The 24,135-nt window shown below is 44.1% G+C and overlaps 2 protein-coding genes across 2 annotated transcripts in view; both read right to left on the bottom strand.

Annotated features, from left to right (window-relative positions):
• LOC112546503 (disintegrin and metalloproteinase domain-containing protein 20-like) overlaps nt 1-13,289 on the bottom strand; it is a 148,924-nt gene extending 135,635 nt beyond the window's left edge. The window contains exons 1-4 of the mRNA XM_025186935.2: nt 12,926-13,289; nt 12,103-12,185; nt 9,344-9,408; nt 2,801-2,879 (exon numbers count right to left, since the gene is read on the bottom strand). Of these exons, the coding sequence (XP_025042720.2) occupies nt 2,801-2,879; nt 9,344-9,408; nt 12,103-12,185; nt 12,926-12,977 (279 nt within the window). The 5' untranslated portion in view covers nt 12,978-13,289. The remainder of the gene's footprint in view (nt 1-2,800; nt 2,880-9,343; nt 9,409-12,102; nt 12,186-12,925) is intronic.
• A 9,356-nt stretch (nt 13,290-22,645) lies between these two features.
• On the bottom strand, nt 22,646-23,650 carry LOC102463655 (olfactory receptor 2AT4-like). The gene has a single exon (XM_006127536.2). The coding sequence runs from the start codon at nt 23,648-23,650 to the stop codon at nt 22,691-22,693; it is 960 nt and encodes a 319-aa protein (XP_006127598.2). The 3' UTR covers nt 22,646-22,690.
• Between the last annotated feature and the right edge of the window lie 485 nt (nt 23,651-24,135).

Raw genomic sequence — 24,135 nt, 5'->3', positions numbered from 1 at the left:
GGAGACATGATTGCTCTCTTTAAATATATTAGAGGGATAAATACCAGGGAGGGAGAGGAATTATTTAAGCTCAATATCAATGTGGACTCAAGAACAAATGGATATAAACTGGCTATCAAGAAGTTTAGACTCAAAATTAGACGAAGGTTTCTAACCATTAGAGGAGTGAAGTTCTGGAACAGCCTTTTAAGGAAAGTACTGGGGGTAAAAGACCTATCTGGCTTCAAGATTAAGCTAGATGGGTTTATGAAGGGGATAGTTTGATGGGATAACATGATCCTGGCAACTAAGTGACCTTTCACTATCAGTGGTAAATAGGGCAATGGAGGGATGATAGGAGTTACTATAGAGAACTTTTTCCTGGGTGTGTGGCTGGTGAGTTTTGCCCACATGCTCAGGGTTCAGCTGATCACCATATTTGGGGTCGGGAAGGAATTTTCCTCCAAGGTAGATTGGCTGAGGCCCTGGAGGTTTTTCGCCTTCCTCTGTAGCATGGGGCAAGGATCACTTGCTGGAGGATTCTCTGCATCTTGGGGTCTTCAAGCCATCATTTGAGGACTTCAATACTGAGATATAGGTGAGAGGATTATTCCAGGAGTGGGTGGGTGGGTGAGATTCTGTGGCCTGCATTGTGCAGGGGGTCAGACTAGATGATCATAACGGTCCCACAGTCTATGAGTCTATGTTCACTTAGATTTCTTTTGATCAGTAGCAATTCACTCATACTCAGAAGCTGCTGTTTATGAAAAGTTCATACATCATGCTTCCTAATTAACTTATACCTGAAACAAACAAATAGACCTACTCCTCACATTCAGTGAAAAAAGAGCAAAAGTATAATCTCTGTCATAAATATCTTAAAAACAAAACAAACAAAAAGCCCACCCACACTTTAGTCTACCATGTAAATCGCATCACTGCTGCCATTCTTTCATAGACTCTAGCAAGCACCCATTTTTGGTCACCTACTAGGACTGCTGTGAGGGGAATCCAGGGCACCAGAGGCTTAAATGTTCCAATCATTTGTAACAAACGTTAACAGGCAAAGATGCAAAAGGACTAAATTAATTTTAAAAAGGCCTAGTGAGGTCTTTCAAAGACTGTGCTGAAATCATGTCTAGTAAACAAAAGTAGCTTGAAGCCAGAAATTAATGGTCCTAAAGTAGCGTGTCACAAATCAAGTCTAATTAACAAAATTAGGGCATGGGCTGTCATGGGTATCATTCCCCTTTGGGATTCTTAAAAATAAAGATACTTGGAGGAAGAAATCATGATTTTACAGACATATCTGTCGCCCAGAAGACAGAAGGGAGGAAAAAGAAGGGAGGAAAAAGATTCACCATCATGGCTACTACCCACACACAATTCTGAGACCCCAGAATTCACCATAACACTATTGGACTCTATCATATTCTGCATGCCATGTTGAACAGTAAAGGGGTCACAGTAATACCTCTGACTCTCTGGACACATTAAATCCATCAAAATTAACCCAGCAATTTCAAAAATATATTGGCTTGGTCTATACTTTTTTAAAAAAAATTCTGGTGAATTATCCACTGGAGTGCATTCCCTCCTTTCTTCTATTCCTTCCATGTTTGGCTTTATCTATACTGGGATGTGGAAGATGGAGGAAGAATCAGCTTAACTATGTATACAGTGGGAAGGAAATTGAGAGTTTCTAGGGCAACATGTTCCATAAGTCCCATCTACAAACAAGGCATGTGCAACGGACACGTAAAAATGCCAACCATATGTTTCCAGTTAGTCTGGCTACTGCAGTATCCATTCCGATTGCTTCTTGAATGGTGAATTAAAGATAGCTAGCAACAGTTGTGGCCACTTCATTTCTTACCCTCTTTAGATGACATTAAAGGGCACCAAAGCTTACATGAAAGAAGGAAAAACTACCAATAAATCAGAGAAAGAAGCTTTCAAACTGCTAGAAATAAGTATATTTTTTTAATTGTTTGATTTCCTTTCTTAAGGCACAATTCACCTTCTGGTGAAGTCAATGGGAGTTCAGCCAATTCCTTTAGTGGGAAAAAGCATGGGCCCTTTCCACCACCAGATTCTCAATATACTTCTTTGTACAAGTCAGCAAGGCTGTTGGCCCTCTAATAACCATTCATTTGTGTTTACAGTCATTGTATATTTGGGAAAACACAACCTTTACTCCTTAATTTTATTTTAAAGCAAAAATATTGTTTGTAACAAGGGAAGAGGGAACTCAGAACAGACAGGAATGGCCAATGATTTTTTAAACTTTTTTTATATCTTTGCAACTTTCAGAAGTTTGACAACCCATTTTCTTCAGGTCATTTCCTCTCTTTCATATACAATTTGACCAATTCGTTTTAAAAATTCAGTATTTTACCTCACAGTGATAAATCATGACATGTAAGAATGTGTAGGTAAGAGAAAGGCCAAGGAAGAACTGGCAGAAGACAGTGAGAGAGAATGCACTGGCATCACCGGGGAAGTACCACCACAACTAGCAAGTGAGCTTAAATCAGGGGAGGAACTCACATATATCATGTGTTAGCTTCTCAGAAGGAACTAAACTTAAGGTGAGGTTATTAACCATGGGTTTAATAACCATATTTAGGGTTAAATTCATCAGCTTTCAGACCAAGATATCATTATTTCACTACAAAGAAAAATCCCTCAAATTATAACCCAGTTGAAAACCCAAAAATCTGTTATCAAAACTGATAGCTTTCATCCATCCAGTCTTAACAGCATGGCTTTTTAATTTTACTCAGTATTGCACCCTCTCGGGAGCATGCGTCATGCTTACCTGTATATATGGATAATCTGTTATCAAGTTTCCCCTCTTATTGTAAGTAAAAACTGGGAGATTTGGAACTATGAACATTCTGAAAATAAAAGATTAAAAAAATTAGAAATCCAAAAGCAGAAGACAATATACATAATCTGGTGCTTGCTGAAAATATACAGTTGCCAGTCTTTAGGTGAAATTATTTGTAATTAGTTTTGCTGTTAGGCAAATTATTTTATAAGAATGGAGATGGCTGGGTTTTTTTCCCTCCAGAAACTACAATACTAATTCAAGATAGTTAAAATTGCTAAGAGAGGAAAGCAGCAACTGATACATGAGGATGTGTTTAATCAAGCAGAATACCAACTGATACAATATATGAAGCTGACAGACACAGAAAAATCAAAAGGGAGATTTGAGCTTTAGATCAGCAAGATTGTTGGACAGCCAGGATAACCTGGATGGTGTGGTGGGTTCTTTTTTTAGCTGTATTGTTGGCAGGCTATTGCTTATCATCTTAAGGAAGCATTATCATATTAGGGAACTAAAGTGATGCTGAGTACAACATGCAGGATGTATGTTCTTTGGTAAAAAGTGGATCAGCCTTTGGGAAATAAAGGTACCTTTAGTAAATTATCTACTCATAGCCTAGTTTTAAAACCAGATCCAAAAATCCCAGCAACTGATGTCTGAAGTCTTGATGCATATGAACAGTCAGTTACATAAGATGTAAGGCCCAGTTCTTCAAAAGTATTTAGGTTTCTCAGTCTCACAGAAGTCAGGGAATTCTATAGCTTTATGTAGCCACATAAATGGTCTGTGAATCAAAAGATAGCTGATAGGTAAGGTCCCATGGGAATCGGGACTGAGAGGAAAAACAAATAATGAGAATTGGCAGTTTTTCAAAGGGACATTGTTAAGGGCCCAAAAGCAAGCTATTCTGATGTGTCAGAAAGATAGAAAATATGGCAAAAGACTGCCTTGGCTTAACCACGAGATCTTGCATGATCTAAAAATGAAAAAGGAATCATATAAAAAATGGAAAGTAGGACAAATTACAAAGGATGAATATAGGCAAACAGCACAGGAATGCAGGGGCAAGATTAGAAAGGCAAAGGCACAGAATGAGCTCAAACTAGCTACCGGAATAAAGGGAAACAAGAAGACTTTTTATAAATACATTAAAAGCACGAGGAAGACCAAGAAGAGGGTAGGCCCACTGGTCAGTGAGGAGGGAGAAACAGTATCAGGAAACTTGGAAAGGGCAGAGATGCTCAATGACTTCTTTGTTTCGGTCTTCTCCGAGAAGTCTGAAGGAACGCCTAACATAGTGAATGCTAGTGGGAAGGGGGTAGTTTAAGAAGGTAAAATAAAAAAAGAACAAGTTAAAAATCACCTACAAAAATTAGATGCCTGCAAGTCACCAGGGTCTGATGAAATACCTCCTCTATCAGCTCCTTGAGTATTCTAGGATGCATCTCAGCCAATAGCTATCATCTTTGGAAAATCATGGGAGACAGGAGAGATTCTAGAGGACTAAAAAACGGCAAATATAGTGCCCATCTATAAAAAGGGAAATAAGAACAACCCGAGAAACTACAGACCAGTCAGTTTAACTTCTGTGCCAGGGAAGATAATGGAGCAAGTAATTAAGGAAATCATCTGTAAACACTTGGAAAGTGGAAAGGGGATAGGGAACAGCCAGAATGGATTTGTAAAGAGCAAATAATATCAAACCAATCTGATAGCATAACAAGTCTTGTGGATAAGGGAGAAGCGGTGGATGTGGTATACCTAGACTTTAGTAAGGCATTTGATACGGTCTTGCATGATATTCTTATCAATAAACTAGGTAAACACAACTTAGATGGGGCTACTATAAAGTGGGTGCATAACTGGCTGGATAACCGTTCTCAGAGAGTAGTTATTAATGGTCCACAATCCTTCTGGAAAGGCATAACAAGTGGGGTTCTGCAGGGGTCTGTTTTGGGACCGGCTCTGTTCAATATCTTCATCAACTATTTAGATATTGGCACAGAAAGTACGCTTATTAAGTTTGCAGATGATACCAAGCTGGGAGGGGTTGCGACTAATCTGGAGGATAGGGTCATAATTCAAAATGACCTGGACAAATTGGAGAAACGGTCTGAGGTAAATAGGATGAAGTTTAATAAAAACAAATGCAAAGTGCTCCACTTAGGAAGGAACAACCAGTTTCTTACATTCAGAATGGGAAGCGACTGTCTGGGAAGAAGTACAGCAGAAAGGAATCTAGGGGTTATAGTGGACCACAAGTTGAATATGAGTCAGCAATGTGATGCTGTTGTAAGGAAAGCAAACATGATTCTGGGATGCATTAACAGGTGTGTTGTGAGCAAGACACAAGAAGTCATTCTTCCACTCTACTCTGCACTGGTTAAGCCTCAACTGGAGTATTGTGTTCAGTTCTGGACACTGCATTTCAAGAAGGATGTGGAGAAATTGGAGAGGGTCCAGAGAAGAGCAACGAGAATGATTAAAGGTCTAGAGAACATGACCTATGAGGGAAAGCTGAAGGAATTGGGTTTGTTTAGTTTAGAAAAGAGAAGTTTGAGGGGGGACATGATAGCAGTTTTCAGATATCTAAAAGGGTGTCATAAGGAGGAGGAAGAAAACTTGTTCATCTTGGCCTCTGGGGATAAAACAAGAAGCAATGGGCTTAAACTGCAGCAAGGGAGGTTTAGGTTGGACATTAGGAAAAAGTTCCTAACTGTCAGGGTAGTCAAACACTGGAATAAATTGCCCAGGGAGGTTGTGGAATCCCCATCTCTGGAGATATTTAAGAGTAGGTTAGATAAATGTCTATCAGGGATGGTCTAGACAGTATTTGGTCCTGCCACGAGGGCAGGGGACTAGACTCGATGACTTCTCAAGGTCCCTTCCAGTCCTAGTATTCTATGATTCTATGAAAAGTGAAGACACGGTGCATTCTGCAGAAATCACTTCTTGCCATAAAGCTGTACACCACAAGCTATGCATTCATTACAAAAATAGTCCTAATCCAGAGACACCATTTGGTCTATATTAGAGAAGGGGAAAGAAACACACAAAATGATGAAGTAACATAACCAGGGATGCCCAATGGACCAATGGTGGAGGAAAACAGAATCCTAATTCTACCGGGCCTCATTTGGAAGATACCTAATTAGTTCCAAGAATACCTCATTAGACTGTTTGGTATTATTGTGGATTTTTATAAATGGCAAGGGGGGAGGGTAGTAATTTGTCTGCAAATGTTGGTTCTGAGAGAAATGAGGCACTGAAAAAAATAAGTGTGTTTAACAACACCTTTCCAGCCAGTGCTGACCCGATTTCCAGCACTGAAGGACCTGCCGTACAAAATCTGAAGCTCTTGGCACTGACATATGCTAAAGACAAATCCACCTTCTTTAGTTCCAGGGTGGCTCCACAGCTGGATATAAGGTGTTTCACCAATCTGGAGCTAGACAAATATATCAAGGGCTTTTGTTTCTGCCCTGCAAGTGTGTTGTGATAACTGGTTCAATACATTTACCACAATTGTAAGCTCAACTGCAAAAAATAAGGAAAAGTTTATAAAGTGTCTCTCTCCCAGTGAATGTTGCTTTAAAAAGGTGCAAAAGGAAGATAAAAAAAGGATTAGTCTAAACCACAAATAGTCCTGCAGCGCCTTATTGTCAATTAGAGTGTCCATTCTAAATAAGACTAATAGAGTGGGCTGTAAGTACCCAGTGCTTAGCTTTTTATGTCATTAGGATGTGGAATGTAGCAGCCCATTCAGGTCAAATCTTTGTTCATACCTTGATTACTGGTGTCAAGCTTGTAAATGAAATCAACTTCTGCAGCTTCTCTCTCCAGCTGGTTTTTGAAATTGTTTTGTAATAGTATAGTCACTTTTACTAGTATGTAGAAGGGGCACTAATGAGTTAGCTTATGAAAAATGGAGTACCACAAAGTAATTTGTTGTGGACATTCAAATAAAGAAAAGGAGTTAAAATTTTCAGGCATATGTATGAACTCCAGGGGACCTCAGCATAACACATAAAAAAGCTGTATCCCCACCTGTGTGCCTGGGAGGATTCCAACATAACATTTTGGTTTTCTCTACAAGAGATGATGTGAGTAATAAAATGCTAGAGGTTCCATATTGTTGTTTCCTTTTCCAGATTGCAAAGTGTAGATTACTTTTGTTGACCAATAAAACAATTACAGTGTACTATATTTATAAGAATCACTGGTAAAATAATCAACATTACACTGATACAAAATCATTCTTATACTAATCTATAGTGTGTTTGTAAGAATCAAGCACTTATATGAATGAAATAATATGGGACAGATGTGATTTTTATTAAAGGACTGCATGGTACACATAAAGAAGACTATATGTAATCCCTCTTGTGCACCATGGGGTCCCCCTTCTATTAATAACCTCTCTGCTGTAATCAATCTTGGGGTCTGAAATCACAAATCAAAGTAGATGTAAATGCTTACTTTGGAGTTGCTTAAAGTAACCCATAATTTCAGATAAAACTACAGAAAGTTGTTGTTAAAATTCAAGCCTTACTTAGGACTTTACAGGTCAAATGCTTTAACTGTTATCCTTCTATAAGGGCTCGTCTACACTGGCCCCTTTTCCGGAAGGGGCATGTAAATTTCATGAGTCGTAGTAGGGAAATGCGCGGGGGATTTAAATATCCCCCGCGGCATTTAAATAAAAATGTCCGCCGCTTTTTTCCGGCTTTTAAAAAAGCCGGAAAAGAGCGTCTACACTGGCCCCGATCCTCCGGAAAAAGTGCCCTTTTCCGGAGGATCTTATTCCTACTTTGGGATAAGGAATAAGATCGTCCGGAAAAGGGCACTTTTTCCGGAGGATCGGGGCCAGTGTAGACGCTCTTTTCCGGCTTTTTTAAAAGCCGGAAAAAAGCGGCGGACATTTTTATTTAAATGCCGCGGGGGATATTTAAATCCCCCGCGCATTTCCCTACTACGACTCATGAAATTTACATGCCCCTTCCGGAAAAGGGGCCAGTGTAGACGTAGCCTAACTGTTTCCATCTTTCTTAAAAATTTTAATGACCTTTGTACTATGGTCCTAAGCAAGCTGAGCTTTTTCTATACCTAACCCAAAACCTGAAGAGTGACTGGATCACAGTGAGACCTTTGAGGCCCTGTAAGCGTTCTCGCTCAGTCCTGAGCCCCTGCCCAGTGCTCGGGCCTGTACTCCCTAGACTGGCAGCCCCTTTAAGACCAGGGGCCTGAGGGCGGGCTGGCAACCAAATAGCTCTCAAAGTCAAATGGTGGCCCTGGCCCTGGTTCAGGGTGGGGCAGTCAAACAAACAGTTCCCAAAGTCACAGCACAAGTGGGAAGGGGAAGACTGCCACCCAATATGGGAGTGGCAGGGGGTATGCGGGCCCTCCCTACTTCACCACGTCCCAGCCCAGGGCCCTAGCAGTGGCAGCCTTGGTGTCCACTGGGGTCAGTAGGGAATCCGTTCCAAAGCATGCTGACACACTTTAAAGAGTGATCAGGTCCACCTGACCATCCTCTGCTTCCCCTGGGCCACTTCCAGTCTCCCCCTCAGTTTGTACCTTGCTCCCAGGCAGTGGCAGGTTCACAGGATCTGTATAGTTCAAGTTTAGGCGTAGGGACAAGTTTAGATGTGGGCCAGTCATCCACCTCGGCCAGCTCCTCAGCATCTTCAGGGTAGACCTTTGCTCCCTCCGACAGCTGGCCCCCTACTGAGTGTTTGGGCTCAATTTTTATATTTCCTGCCCCTCCCCTAGGCCCCTGTGGACTTAAAGGGGCAGGCTCCATCTCAGACCACCCAGGCTCAGGGAGGGATACTTACTCCTCGGGGTCAGTGAGTGGCCAATCCTGCTCACTACTGGCCAATCTATTCAATCTAAACCAGAGGTAGGCAATTATTTTTGACTGGGGAGCACTTCAGAAATTTTTGAAGTGGCCCAGGACCACCATGGAAGGGGCGGGTCCAGGACACTTCCATGCTTCCCTACCCACAGACCCTGATTGGTCTGGCGGTGGGGGAGCACACAAAGTCTTTGCCCTCCCCAGAGAGAACCATCAGCTGTTCTGCACAGCTGGCAGTTCCCTCTAGGTACCCATGCCCCTGGCTGAGACCACATCCAGGAAGAGCCTACTGTTCTGAATTCTCATATAGTTAACACATATTTTCTTGTTAGCATCTCTCAAAACTTTCTGAAATATTCTTCAATGGCATAAGGTTACATGGTGTAGAGCTTCATGTGGATTGGTTTGAAAGAATGTAAAAATCAACATAATAATAAAAGGTAGCTTGTCCCTCCCTAATCATTAGTGGTCTAACTCAGGTCCTTTTCCTTTGCATCTTATCTGCTAATGTTTTACTACTTCTGTTATTTCTTCCTATCTAGATTGACAGCTTCTGTGGAGGAGCTTTTGTCTTCATACTTGGTTGTAAAACCACATATACATCTACTTCTCAAAAAAAAAAAAAAAGGTGGGGGGGCAGATGAAAGGTTCGAAAGAAAACAGACACTTACTTCTTCTGTAGTAGGTGAACAATATGGAACTTTTCTTCAACTTGGATTAGATAAGACACCTTGTCCTACAGCATTCAAAAGAAGTATTATTCAGTAGTATTCTAAAACTTTGATTAATCAAAACCCACAGAGAATTCCATTTTCTGAACATTATATTTACTACATTTCCTCAGATTATGTTTAGAGGGTTTTTTCTCCTTTTTATCAAAACACTCTCTACAGTAGTGGTTTGTTAAATAAAGTTGCCAGTACTGGTCCAGCTGCATCACCATGAGCAGTATCAGGATTCATAATATAAACTAGCCTCCAATGGTTCCAACAGTATTTAACACCATATCAGTGAAACCTGCCCAGAACAAGTTCTGTCCTACAGTGAAAAATGGCTGTGGCTCTGGGAGTGATGTTTACATTAGGCTTCCTAGAATTGCTAAAATGGGTGGAGCTCAATTGGTGTCAGTTAAAATGGGAAATAGGAGAATTTTCCAACTACCATAGAGCCTAGGAAAGTAGACACTAAACACTATTGCCACAGCACACCGATGGAGGCTGAATAATGATTCTGGAATAATGGGTAGAGTCAAATCCAACAGTTGATGCTTTTACTGTCTGAATTTTTCTGCAACTTCTTTTTTACAGATTCTCAGAACTGCACATTGTCCTGTAGGATAATATCTTTTAATAGTTATTGTGTTTTATTCTTTCATAGCATATGTGCAGCACAGAAAGAAAGTGTCTCAATCTCATAGCTAGTTTGTTAACTGTAGAGCATGATTGAATTCCACATGTGCCACTCATTTTTTGAGACTGCCTGTCAGGGAAACCCAAATTTTAGAATGAAAACACCATGCTTGTTTATAGTGTTCCATGATACAGGCATTCTTTATATTTGGTGTGTTTAAAAATATGACATCTACTGGTTGCAGTTTAATCATAAGGGCTCTATTGTGGCATTCAGCCACATGACAAAGTTGCAATTCCAGGTCAAAACTTAAGATGAAGTTGTTCCCCAGGAGTCAAAATGAATACAGAAGGTTGAAATTCAGTTTATAGTGTTCAGTTCATTTTGGCTTTTTGTGTGTCTTGCTTTACATTCTCCCTGTAACCAAGTACTTGCCTCACTTGGTTAAAATTTGGATCATAAACTTGCATTCTTCTAGACTCTTATACCAGTTGGAGCCCATAAAAGTGTTGTGGAACATTTCAAATAGGAAAAGAGATAAAAAATCCCTAAATTGATAACATAAGTCAAATTTTATCTCTCGTATACAAAAAAAAAAAAAATTCAAAGGATGTACAACATGAACTTCCAATGCTCATACTATATGAGGAGTTTAAGACAGACTACCTAAATCAGAATGCTAGAATTATTTCTCAGGGGTTCTAAATCATTCCTGACGATGGGCTATTTTCACCTACCAGAAGTTAGACAAAAACAGTCTTATCATGGAATGACTAGTCTTTCAAATTGGGTACTTCCCTACTTTACAGGAGTGCTATGGCAGTGAGGACAAACATTTTAAGAATTGTGTAGTGTCTATATCCCTTGTTAATGGAAGGCATATAAGTACCATCTTAATTCATTAAAGTCTTGCAATGAATAACATGCTACAGGCAGTCCCCGGGTTACGTACAAGATAGGGACTGTAGGTTTGTTCTTAAGTTGAATCTGTATGTAAGTCGGAACTGGCGTCAGCTGCTGCTGAAACTGATCAGTTTCAACAGCGGCTGAATCTGGACGCCAGTTCTGACTTACATACCGATTCAACTTAAGAAACCCAGGTGTCCCCAAGTCAGCTGCTGCTGAAACTGATCAGCGGCTGATTCCAGGAAGCCTGGGGCAGAGCAACTCTGCCTCGGGCTTCCTGTAGTCAGCCCCTGGTCAGTTTCAGCAGCGACTGACTTGGGGACGCCTGGGGCAGAGCAGCTGGGCGCTGCCGGGTTGGTCCAACAGCACCGCTCCTTGGCGCTACTGTACCAACCCGGCAGCACCCCAGCTGCTCTGCCCCAGGCGTCCTGATTCAGCCACTGCTGAAACTGACCAGCAGTGGCTGAATCAGGATGCCTGGGGCAGAGCAGCTGGGGTGCTGCCGGGTTGGTACAGTAGCGCCGAGGAGCGGCGCTGCGGGACCAACCCGGCAGCGCCCAGCTGCTCTACCCCAGGCGTAGGCAAGAAAAGCCTGGTCTTCTGGGGGGGGGAGGGCACTAGCTGCACCCCCCACCCCAGCAGACCAGGGAGACGTGGGTGGCGGGACCTCCTGCGTCCTCCATGGCTTTGCTCCATCTCTGTCACACTGAGGGCGTGCTCCGCGGCTTTGCTCCGAATCTCCCTGGTCTGCTGGGGGGGACTTCCCCCCCAGCAGACCAGGGAGACGTGGAGCAGCTTTTCTCGCCCCGGAGGATGGGGGCGGCGGGACTGCAGCGCATCTGGGCGTCCCGCCGCTCCAGTGCTCCAGGGCGAGAAAAGCCCCATTCTTAACTGTGGATCCGATGTAAGTCAAATCCGCGTAACTCGGGGACTGCCTGTATATGTTTTACCAACAATCAAATAATAAATCCTACTTAGGCACACTGAGTTCCACTCTAAAAATTTCATGTGAAATTGTGCAGGCAAGCAAAGACTATATTAAGGATAATCGATGCTTGTGCTTCAGAAGAGGTGCTTACCCCTTTTGCTGAAGCAGCTAGTACTAACAGCTACTAAATGTCTGGATTAATGGAGTTAACATAGCAATTCTAACTTTCTTAGAAAGTAATACCACCTTTGTGTCTATGCCATCTCTTGGTTCTAGCTTTCTTGGCACTATAACTTCAGAGTAGAGGAATTTTAAAGTCTCAGTAAAGCCTAAAAAGAGAAAAAATAAATTCAATGGAATATACATTTATAGTTACTGGGATACATGCCTCTCTACATTCTGACACTGCAAATATTTTGATATATAAGACACTGGACAATTTGCCAAGAAGAAACAATTCCGGGGGGGAGGGGAAGGGGAGAACAGGAATGAAGTCTTCATCTTAATTCAGTAATATTTGTAATCCCCTTGATAAGATTAGACACAGAGAAAACCAGTAGCATCACTCCTCCTCGGGTTCTCTTTCCCAAGCCAAACCCAAGCAAATTTCTTCATTAAACCCCTTCTATCATTTTCCATCACCATGATTTCCTCGCCTCCCCCATCATATTCCTACATCAGCAGGATCTCTCTCCCTTGAGTTTCCAATCGGAATTGTACAGCTCCATGTCTCCCCAAGATTTGTGCTGTAGGTAAATGCCACAATATAATTCTTATGATAAAACTGATCAGTAGACTGTTTACCGCCTGCTGTGTTCCCAAAGATACCTGTACCTTTATAAAATTGGAGAGCCATGGCCCCTTATCTCCCACCCTTAGATCCAGCACTGATGCCTGTTCTCTTCATCATGCCCCAGTCCTGCTACTCCTCCCTATCCTGGCCAGTTTTCCTCACAAAACCTCTCTGATGTCTGATTCCCTCCCTTCCTTGAATGGCCTCTGCCTTTCAAGCATGACCCTGAACACCTCCCCATTCTGGCATCTCTACTCAACTCACTCTCCACCTCACCTGGGCTGAGGAGGAGGAGGAGCAGGAACAGGGCCCAGGAATGTAGCCCCATCCCCAGGGCTCCTCACAGACACCAGCCAAACATGAGCAACAAGAACAGGGACACTGCCTGCTTGCCCCTTCTGCTTTATTGCCCTAATGCCAGCCTGGAGCCCTCAGCTCAACTGCCTCAGTGCCAGTCCCACCCCCTCTGCTTCCACTGCCTCTGTGCCAACCCTGCCCCGCCCCACCAACTGCCTGTGCCAGTCCCACTCCCCCTATTCCCACTGCCTCAGTGCCAGTCCCACCCCCTCTGGTCCCACTGCCTCTGTGCCAACCCCGCCCCCGCCCCCACCAACTGCCTGTGCCAGTCCCACTCCCCCTATTCCCACTGCCTCAGTGCCAGTCCCACCCCCTCTGGTCCCACTGCCTCTGTGCCAACCCCGCCCCCGCCCCCACCAACTGCCTGTGCCAGTCCCACTCCCCCTATTCCCACTGCCTCAGTGCCAGTCCCACCCCCTCTGGTCCCACTGCCTCTGTGCTTACCCTGCCCCGCCCCACCAACTGCCTGTGCCAGTCCCACTCCCCCTATTCCCACTGCCTCAGTGCCAGTCCCACCCCCTCTGGTCCCACTGCCTCTGTGCCAACCCCGCCCCCGCCCCCACCAACTGCCTGTGCCAGTCCCACTCCCCCTATTCCCACTGCCTCAGTGCCAGTCCCACCCCCTCTGCTCCCACTGCCTCAGTGCCAGTCCCACCCCCTCTGGTCCCACTGCCTCAGTGCCTACCCTGCCCCCGCCCCACCAACTGCCTCTGTGCCAGCCTCACCCCCTCTATTCCCACTGCCTCAGTGCCAGTCCTGCCCCCTCTGCTCCCACTGCCTCTGTGCCAGCCCTGCGTCTGCCCTTTCAACTGCCTCAGTGCCTGCCCCAACTGCCTCAGTATCAGCCCCGACCCTCTCCCTTCCAACTGCCACAGGCTCAGCCCCAACTGTCACCCTCTCCTATCCCCACTATTTCATCGTCTCAACACCCTCCCTCCCACACCATGCCTGAATCCACTATGTCCCACTTGCCTCGTGCTAGAAGTCTAGATCCCCCCAAACACACCTTGGTAGCCTCTGTTACTACTACCTCCCTGACTGAGGGGGAGTCTTGTGGGAGTCAGCCAGTCGTGTTCCACTCTCCCTGCTCTACCACTATCATGGCAAGTCTCATCATCTTCCCCACTTACCCCACACTCCCATTTGACTCCACCACCGCTCTGACATCTCCTGAAATACCCCTCCTGGCAGGTCCCACTCCATGAGCTTCACCCCTTCCTCTTTATTCAGTGCCCCTAAGGACTCCAGATAGGCCCTGTTCCTCTTTCACCATACATGGGCTGTGACAGGATGTATAAGCCACAAATCATGACAGCCAACAGTTAATAAGCAATACTGGACCCAGAATTTTAAACATCAAATGCACTCTTATGTATTAAACAACCACTTTGATTTATACTACTATGCAAGTGAATTGCCCTGGGGCTTTTGGATAAGTGGGCACCTGGTCTGCCACCCTCAGAGACAGAGATGGAGCAGGAACCTCACTCTGACGAGGAGTAAATCATGGAAAAATATGAAGATCAATCCATACCCTCAACAATATCATCTTTAATGCTACATAAATTAGTAACTACATCTGCTCTTCCATAGTTGATTTTTTTTAAAAAGAGGAGTCCTGTGGCACCTGAAAGAATAACAGATTTACTTGGGCATAAACTTTCATGGGTAAAAAGCAATTCCTCAGAAATATATTCCACTCACCCAGATAAGACTTCATCTGGAATAGTGTGTCTGGTTATGAAGACCACTTTCCAAGAAAAAAGTGGACAAATTGGAGACCAAAGGAGAATAACCAAAAAAACCCCAAAGCAGTAAAAAGTTTAGAAAATATTACCTATGAGGGAAAATTTTTAAAAATTGGTGTTGTTTACCTTTGAAAGCTTATGCCCAACAATGTCCTGTGGCACCTTAAAGACTAACAGATTTACTTGGGCATAAACTTTTGTGGTTAAGAGCCACTTTTTCACATGCAAAGTTAAGCAAAGAGATGAGGAGGTAGGGTACGAAAGAGCCCAGGGGAACAGCAACTGAGACCTAACTGACCTGGATGATAGGTTCCATGTGCTGGAATCTGGAGCACTAGGCAGACCCATGTCTCACTACCAGAAACCAAGAAAGTGGTCCAGGACCTGTAGCTGGAATGCAAGACTGCCTGAAACAACATACAGGAAGCATCAGCATGTGTGATGGAACTCTGTGACACCAGAAATGAGGACAATATACAGTAAACTTCCAATAATCCGGCACCTTTGGGACCCAGGGGGTGCCGGATTATCAGATATGACGGACTATCGGAAGGGGGAGCTATGAGGGGTCTGGGTGGGGGGGGTGCCACCCCAGACCCATCATAGCCCCCCCTTCCGATAGTCCGGCTCTGCCCCAAGTGTCCCTGATTCAGCCGCTGCTGAAACTGACCAGCAGCGGCTGAATCGGAGACGCCTAGGGCAGAGCAGCTGGAGTGCTGCCGGGTTGGTCAGGGTAACGCCGATCCTTGGCGCTGCGAGATCAACCAGGCAGCACCCCAGCTGCTCTTGGGGACGCCTGGGGCAGAGCAGCTGGGGTGCTGCTGGGTTGGTCCCGTAGCGCCGCTCCTTGGCACTACTAAATCAACCCGGCAGCACCCCAGCTGCTCTGCCTCAGGCGTCCCCAAGTCAGACGTTGCTGATACTGATCAGCAGCTGACTCCAGGAAGCCCGAAGCAGAGCTGCTCTGCCCCGGGCTTCCTGGAGTCAGCTCTTGGTCAATTTCAGCAGCAGCTGACTTGGGGACGCCTGGGGCAGCGCAGCTGGGGTGCTGCCGGGTTGATCCAGTAGCTCCGAGGAGCAGCGGTTAGGGACCAACCCAGCAGCACCCCAGCTGCTCTGCCCGAAGCGTCCCCAAGTCAGCCGCTGCTGAAATTGACCAAGAGCTGACTCCAGGAAGCCTGAGGCACAGCAGCTCTGCCCCGGGCTTCCCGGAATACGCCGCTGGTCAATTTCAGCAGCGGCTGAATCGGGGACGCCTGGGGTGCTGCCGGGTTGGTCCCGCAGCCCCCAGAGGCAGCGCTAGGGGACCTACCCTGCAGCGCCCCAGCTGCTCTGCCTCCGGCTTCCCCGATTCAGCCGCTGGTCAGTTTTAGCAGCGGCTGAATAGGGGAAGCTGGAGGCAGAGCAGCTCCAATGGTCCGGCTGCGGAGCACTTCTGGGTTCCTGATGGTGCCGGACCATCAGGAGTGCCGGACCGTCAGATGCCGGACCAATGGGAGTTTTACTGTATGTCTGGATGGACAAGTAACAAAGAAGCAGTATCCCAAGTCATGAAAAGAGGGGCCATAGAGCAAAATATTGGTGGGAAAGGAATTCCAGATGGGACGAGAGCTAGTTCCCTGACCTTGGCTCCAAGAAGAACTCCTTCACATGCAGAAATCTTGCAACTGTACAGTGTGATAAAATAAGAAAGCTAATGGTACTTTCTATTGCATAAAGGTGATACTTCATTATGCTACTTGTATTGAATTTCAGGTTTCTCAGATTTTTTTAATTCCCTAATTATGAAATCTACAATATATTGTATTATAACAGATTCTACACTTCATAATTACACCAGATTTTGATGGGTTTATCTGTAAAGAGAATAACCGATATGAAAGTATCTCTTATTTTGAGTCAATACAATAATGCTCAGTTCAACTTGGTGGAATGTAGAAGGAAAAAGATTAAGAGTTGTGTTTCAACTTTACTTTTATTTAGTGTATATTTCTGGAAGCTTTGGAGTTAAAATGCTTTTATTACTAAGCAGGATGTTAATGAATAGACGGCTTTTATTGCAGCTGAATATAAAAGTTAATTACAATTATGCATAATGTGTGTCAAGACTTCAATCCAATAAAACGTTTTAAGAGCAACCTTTTAATTTCTATTCACTGCATCATGGATAAAAATCAATAGACTTCTAAATTATTTTAATAGTAAACACTTTCAAATTATATTGCACATTACGGGGACAACCTAGCCCAGCTATGCCACAACTGCACCTTTAATACAGTTTAGTGGGGTCAGGTTTCCAGGTAAATGTGAACGAGAAGGGAGGAATAATTTCACTTCATCTCTTAGGCTGGGCTGCCATTTGGAAAAATAAAAACTATTTCCACTTAAAGTCGATGTTGCAATGCATGTACAGTTCAGATTCTGGCTTCAATCCTAGCTCTATGTATAGGAAAACTGTAAACCAAATTGCAAAATGTTAAGCCCAATCCTTTTTTGGCTCTTTCAACAAGTAGAGGGAAAGTTGGTATTTTGAAAAATATTTGATATCAATAGGATGAAAGTCACCCCAAGGCAGAGGAACCCATACAAACAAAAGCCATGAAAACCCTTTATAGAGGAGTTGATGTGATTATAGTTTCATGAATAACCTAGTGTGTTAGAGCTGATTTTTTCCCCATGAGATCACATTTTCCCCCTGCCCCTGCCAGTAAATTTTTTTAGCGGGCTGGCCAGCAGCCCTTCTCAGTCCTGGCTTGTGCAGGGTTCAGGACCTACCTCAGCTGCAGCTCTGCATTTAAAGCGTATTAGGAGCCAGGTGGGCATGCAGCCCGGCTCAGTCCTGGCTTGCACTGGGTCCAGGAGCTCAGACCCCCTCCCCCATGGACACAGGATGCTGCCATCCTCCACTGCTGATTCTGTATCAAAGGAAACAGCGTGGAGCAACAGGCAACTGAGCCACAAGGGGAGCTGGTTTTAAACTGGCTCCCCTCACAGACTAGTGCCTGGCAAGTTTCAAGAAACTTGGATCTGGACTTCCTACACTCCTGTCATCTGAAGAAGTGGGTTGTGCCCACGAAAGCTCATGATACCATCTACATGTTTTGTTAGTCCTTAAACAACAAATAGTGTAGTGGCACCTTAAGTTTTTCCTGTTACAAACTAACTCAGCTACCCTCTGAAGCTATTGAACATTTGCACAGTCAAGAAAATGAAACCAAAGTAATTGATATTCACAGTGTGCAGTATGAGAAACCGTCATAAGGGTGTGCCATTGCTATGGTTGCCAGGTGTCCGGTTTTGAACTGGACAGTCCAGTACAGGCAATCACCGACTTACGCGGATCTGACTTATGTCGGATCCGCACTTACGAACGGGGCTTTCTCGCCCCGGAGCTCACAGGCAGCGATCCGCCACCTCGACCTCCGGGGCGAGAAAAGCTGCTCCCGGTGCCCCTGGTCTGCTGGAGATGGTCCCCAGCAGACTAGGGGCACCGGGAGCGAAGCCGCAGCAGCGGCGGGTTCCCGCGCTTCTGAGGCTTTGCCCGAGCAAAGCCTCAGAAGCGCGGGAACCCGCCGCTGCTGCGGCTTCGCTCTCGGTGTCTCTAAGGATTTTCAGCAAGGATTCCACAGTGTCAGTCTCCCCACATTTAAGTCCCAACAAGGAACTAAATCAATGAATGTAATTAAATCAATTTATCAAATCTTATGAGGAAGAAACAAATAATCTATTTTTACAACATAACGCATCTATTTTATAACCCACAGAAATCATCTTCACAGTTACAACAAAAATAAGGATCAGCTAACTGTTTAACTAGTCACAGGTATACAGCCTAATCACTCTGTTACAAGAAAAAGACTGAGAAAAACAAAATAGAAATTACTCTTTCCCCATTACCACAGGTAAAGAGAAGCTGAAGAATCACACTAGCTGACAGAGTTAACCAGAAAAGTGTGGTTGATGTCAAAACAACATCCAAACCATACAATTAAACCAGAAGTTAATTTTTCCTCCCATTTACCCCTTGCTGTAATTGACATGGCCATGTTTGCTGGTAAAGGGTTAACACCATCACTACCTGCTGCAGAGTGCTTCAGTGAGGGGCAGCAGCTTACTTTCTGCTACTGGCTCTGCATTCCGCAGCTCACACAGGACACCAGGCTTTTACAGAAGCAGCTGTTCTGCCTGCTTGTTCAGAGCAGCTTACCCCAGCCACAGACAGAGAACCTATTGGAGCAGGCCTCAAACTACCACACCCAACTGCACAAGCTTCTGGGTGTGGAGTGCTAAATCCACCTAGCAACAATGACCCAGGCACAACTCACTCTTACCCCTCCTCGGGTCTCTTAAAGAGATATCTCCCTATTAGATACATGGGTTACATAATCACCTCACCTTTCTTCTCAATGGCAGAGTTCCTCATGTGCACACCCTATCAGGGGTTCGGGCTGCATCCCACTCCCTCATTCCAAATGCTCTCTATATGCCTCATGTCCATCTTGAACCCATGGTATGTCTCTGTTTGCCTCCAACCCATGTACTAGGGCCCCTTTTCTTCCTGATTCCAGGACTGTGGGATCCTCCTGTCCCTTAACTCCCAATATGGCCCCCGTTCTCTCCCACCACCATTATTTCCTTGGGAGATAATCACTCAGAGTGTCAACATATTAAATTGTCTCAGGAGGGTGCACAGAGATGAGAATCCTTATTATACTGGACAGAGATTGGTAAAAAGAGTTAAATACTTCCAGTAGTAGATTGATGCCTCATAACTAAGCAAGTGCCATGAGTGGAGCCCAAACCTCAATACGAGGGATTTTATTGGGTACAAGTGAAGAGAAAAGACCACTAAAAGCATAGAAAGATAGCCTAGAGAAGTGGCAATATCCCAGCAATGGTGGACATCCAATGAAGATAGGTCTGTCCTTCACTGTACACTGTCAAAATTAATTGACAGGAAAGTTTGATGGGCAACTGAGATACTGGTAGTTTCAGTGGGCAAATCATCTCATATCTAGGAGCACAGTGATGGAGAGTTGTGCAGTTTGGATGGTGTCCATTTTAGCAGAAGGGGAACCAAATATCTAGAACGGGGTGGGAAATATGAACCTGCAGTCTGGATCCGATTCACAAGAATTCTTCCCTGGATTGCACCTCCCTAAACGGGGACTCTCTGGTCCAGCAACATCCCACAGATGTTCCTGGACCAGAAAGCCAAGGGGAAGGAGGTCTAGTGGCATGGCCAGGAACCCCCGAGCAGGGTGGGGGCCATGTCCATCAAGCCCAGACAGAGCCAGCAACAAAGCCAGCTGAAGTCAAGAGCCAAGGGCCAGAAACAGAACTGGTGGTGGAGAGGGGCCTCAGGGAGGGCTGGCAGGCTGGGGGAAATGATGGCAGGAGATCTGATGAAAATGCCCTTGTTCTGCACTGTTCTCCAAATTTCAAAGTCAGGCAATGAGTGCACAATCACTTCCATTTCTAACCCACACAATATTCTCTCTCTCAGCTGGCCTCCTACTTTCCCATATATGCTTTGCTCTCCCTCCTACTCCTTTTTGGCAGACTGTACTTTCCTGCTCACTCCCAACTATTGATTCCAATACTTCTCAGTTTCAACCTCCAGGTGCCAACCTTGCACACAGAATGGGCAAGACTGTACTCCCACCCTGCTCTGCCATACTTGATACTGAGTACTACCAAACGGTCAGCCCCCCATCACAGGTAGAACCTAATTCTTTCCCCCTTCTCTGCAACCCAATTTTCCCCTTATCAGGTGCCACTCCCTCCCTTCTCTGTGCTGACCCATCACACAAACCCTCTTGAGTGGACTCCCACTTACCAGTCACAAATCATTCCTTTGATTTCCCTTCCTTTCTGCTGCATTGTCTTAGGGGCCCTACAACTCCTCTGTGCTGTCTCCAGTGAACCTCCAGCTGTCCCTTATCTAATCTGCAACAGACTCTCAATGAGCCCTTCTTCTCACTCTGCTCTGTTTGCTCTTCAGCCCAGCTGGAGAAGAAGCATCCGATGGTTGCAGGCAAACTGAGCCCCAGTCCTAGACAGAGCAGCCCTATTCCTACCGGCTACTCAGGGACACGAGGCTGGCTGGTAAGTTACCTTACCTCTAAGCAACATCATTAACCCCAGAACCCTACCCAAGTGTGATAATGGCACTTCTCAGCTCAAGCCCCTGCTCCAGTCACGCAAACCCTGAATCATCCCCACACTGCTCCACAGAGTTTGCATTAACATGGCTGCCACTTTTTTCCAGCTTGGAGATAAGCCGGAGAAAAGCGCCAGTCTAGATGTGATTCTCCGGAAAATAAAGCCTTTTCCGGAGGATCTCTTATTCCTACTTTCAAGTGTATGCCACTTAATAGCTAAACTGGACTCATACTGATTTAAGTTGGATTAATCTTCTCCCTCTCTCTCTGTCTCTCTCGCTCTCTAACACACACACACATGCACACACAAACACCCCTTTTATCATGCATCTCTCTTTTCTTTCCACCACACCATCAAGAATTCCTCATTTTTCTGTCCCTCCTTTCTCCCGGTTTGGATTCATTGTTCTTATACTGAGTCTCCAGCATATCAATATAGTTCTCCTGGATGTTGTTTGTATCTCTTCTCTACAAATACTTCCTGCCTAGGGCTATTTTCTGCCACAGGTAACCTTTAGCAGCTGAGCAGGCTGTTAGCACAATGCTGCCTCAGTTTCCTCTTTGTTCAGCCAATCACTGTTTAGTCCCATGTCTTGCAGTTCTCCCTTATGACTCCCACCCTTGAGCTGGATTGTTAATACTCTCTCTACCTAGTAAAAAGCCTGGTCAGTTAGGAGACTGGTTACATTACAGAAGGCTCAAGAACCTCCAATCTCCAGCTTCTTGAAGTTGAATCCCTGTAGTTCTTTAAAAGCGACGAGGAGTCCTGTGGCACCTTATAGACTAACTGAAGTGTAGGAGCATAAGCTTTCGTGGGCAAAGACCCACTTCGTCAGATGCATCTGATGAAGTGGGTCTTTGCCCATGAAAGCTTATGCTCCTACACTTCAGTTAGTCTATAAGGTGCCACAGGACTCCTCGTCGCTTTTGCAGATTCAGACTAACACGGCTACCCCTCTGATACTTGTAGTTCTTTAAGTTTCTCTAACCCCTCTGGTGGGGATGGTAGTGCCAGCTACATGGGCAGCTTCTTTTCATCCTGTTGCTGAAGACTTCTGCTCTTCAGCAACAGGGTACCTCAACTTTTCCAACATTTCCACACCAGTTTTGGATCTAGTAGTCCTTTCATTACATAGTAAATTGTTAGGAATAAGTAGCTCTTATTGAAGCTGACTATATAAGGTAATTAATATAATGTATTTTATGTGTCAATGTTTGTCTGATAAAATGTTTTATAATAATTTATGAACAACCTTTTAATTTGTTTCTACTGCATCATGGAAAAAATCATAAGTAAACTTTTACATTATTTTAATGGTAAACAGTTTCAAATGACATTGCACATTGCGGGGAATATTTAGCCCAGATATACCACAACTGCACATTTAATATGCTTTCGTTGGGATAGGTTCCCAGGTAATTGTGCATAAAAAAGGAGGAATAATTTCACTTCATCACCTAGATTGGTCTTCCATAAAGAGAAAATTGTTTCCACTTGTAGCTTTTCACTTCATTTATAGCCCTACATACAGAACAACTGTAAACCAAATTACAGAATATTAAGCCAAATACTTTTGGTACCTTTCAACAACCAGAAATTTTGTATTTTCAGAAATACCTGATAGCATCAGTACGATGAAAATCACCCCAAGGCAGAAGAACCTATGCAAGACAAACAATTTAAGTTCCACGTAACCCTCTACAGAGGAGTTGATGTGATGTATAGATTCACCATGAAGCTACTACGTTGGAGCTAAATTTTCCCCATCAGATTACATTTTGTTAGAAGGAGAAATGAGCTTTAGAAAAACAAACTTTTTTACTGCACATTTTACTTTCTTGTTTCGCAAAGTGTAAACGAGTGGATTTAACAAGGGGGTTAAAGTAGCAAAAACAACATTACCCATTATATGGATATCAATCGGCAGGTCTGCTCTGTAGGAAACATATGCCATGGCGATGGATGAATAGTAAGTGCCAACCACAATCAAATGGGAAGTGCAAGTAGAAAAAGCCTTACTGCGACCTATGTTAGAGTTGATCTTTAATATGGAGATAATGATGCAAATATATGACAGGGCGACGAGTATAAAAGGCACAGCTGAAACAGTCATGGCAAAGTAAAACCCCATGAGAGACTGAAAAGTGGCGATGAAATCTGAACATGCTGCCTGCACAACTGCCAAGTGATCACAAAAGCAATTATCAATTGTGGTTTTTTCACCAAATGTTAACAGAGAGACCTGGAAGGTAATAGGTATTGATATTGACAATGGAGTTACCCAGGCACATGCTGCCAGTAGAATGTTTGCTTTCTTTGTCATTTTAACAGGATAATGGAAAGGAGTGCATATCGCTACATAACGATCATAAGACATGACTACAAGAAATAGCGATTCAATCACTGTTAGACCATGAAAACAGTACATCTGCAGAAAGCAGAAGTGAAAAGAAATAGTTTTGGCATTGACCAGAAACATTGCCAACATTTTGGGAATGGTAGTAGTTGTAAATAGTATATCTAGCACAGAGAGATTAGTTAGGAAAAAGTACATGGGTTTGTGAAGTGTTTGATCAATCACAACTACAGCTATAATAATGGTATTACCAATTAGTATTATCAGATAACATAACAAAAATACAAAGAAAAGAGGGATTTGGAAATCTTGAAGTGCAGGAAATCCAGTGAGATAAAAGTCTTTAGCAGAAGAACTGCCATTGCAGTTGTTCATGGACTGATTGTTGAATACATCTAGAATGAAAAACACAAAGTCAGGAAACAACACGAATTATTTCATTAGTGTCAAAGATTGTAGGATTGTGAATGTAGTGTGTTTTTCTGAAGATCTTTGTTGCTAAAATAACATATTGGGCTTATTATTGTATATAATTGCTCCTCTCACAAATTTCTGTTCACTCTAAGAGCCTTTTACTCCAAACAATGTATTTAACCAGGTTGGGCAGGAATGTTGTACCTATCTTTAATTTCTCAGAAGCTGGGAATGAATGATGGGATGGATCATTTGATTATTACCTGTTCTGTTCATTCCGTCTAGTACACCTGGCATTGGCCTCTGTTGACAGGATACTGGGATAGATTAGACTTTGGAATGAGCCAGTATGGCTCTTCTTATGTTCTTATTTATATATGAAGCCTCTGGAGAGAAAATGAGATGGTTTAAGTACTATGTTGATGACAATTAGCAGTACATCTGTT

This window comes from Pelodiscus sinensis, chromosome 1, assembly GCF_049634645.1.
Source record: "Pelodiscus sinensis isolate JC-2024 chromosome 1, ASM4963464v1, whole genome shotgun sequence".
Classification (NCBI taxonomy): Eukaryota; Metazoa; Chordata; order Testudines; family Trionychidae; genus Pelodiscus; species Pelodiscus sinensis.
The sequence above is the reverse complement of the archived record's forward strand: the minus strand, read 5'-3'. Positions and strand labels throughout refer to the sequence as shown.

What these genes read in the sequence shown, in the direction of transcription:
- LOC102463655 (XM_006127536.2), bottom strand. Translation starts at nt 23,650, where the DNA reads ATGAACAACTGCAATGGCAGTTCTTCTGCTAAAGACTTTTATCTCACT.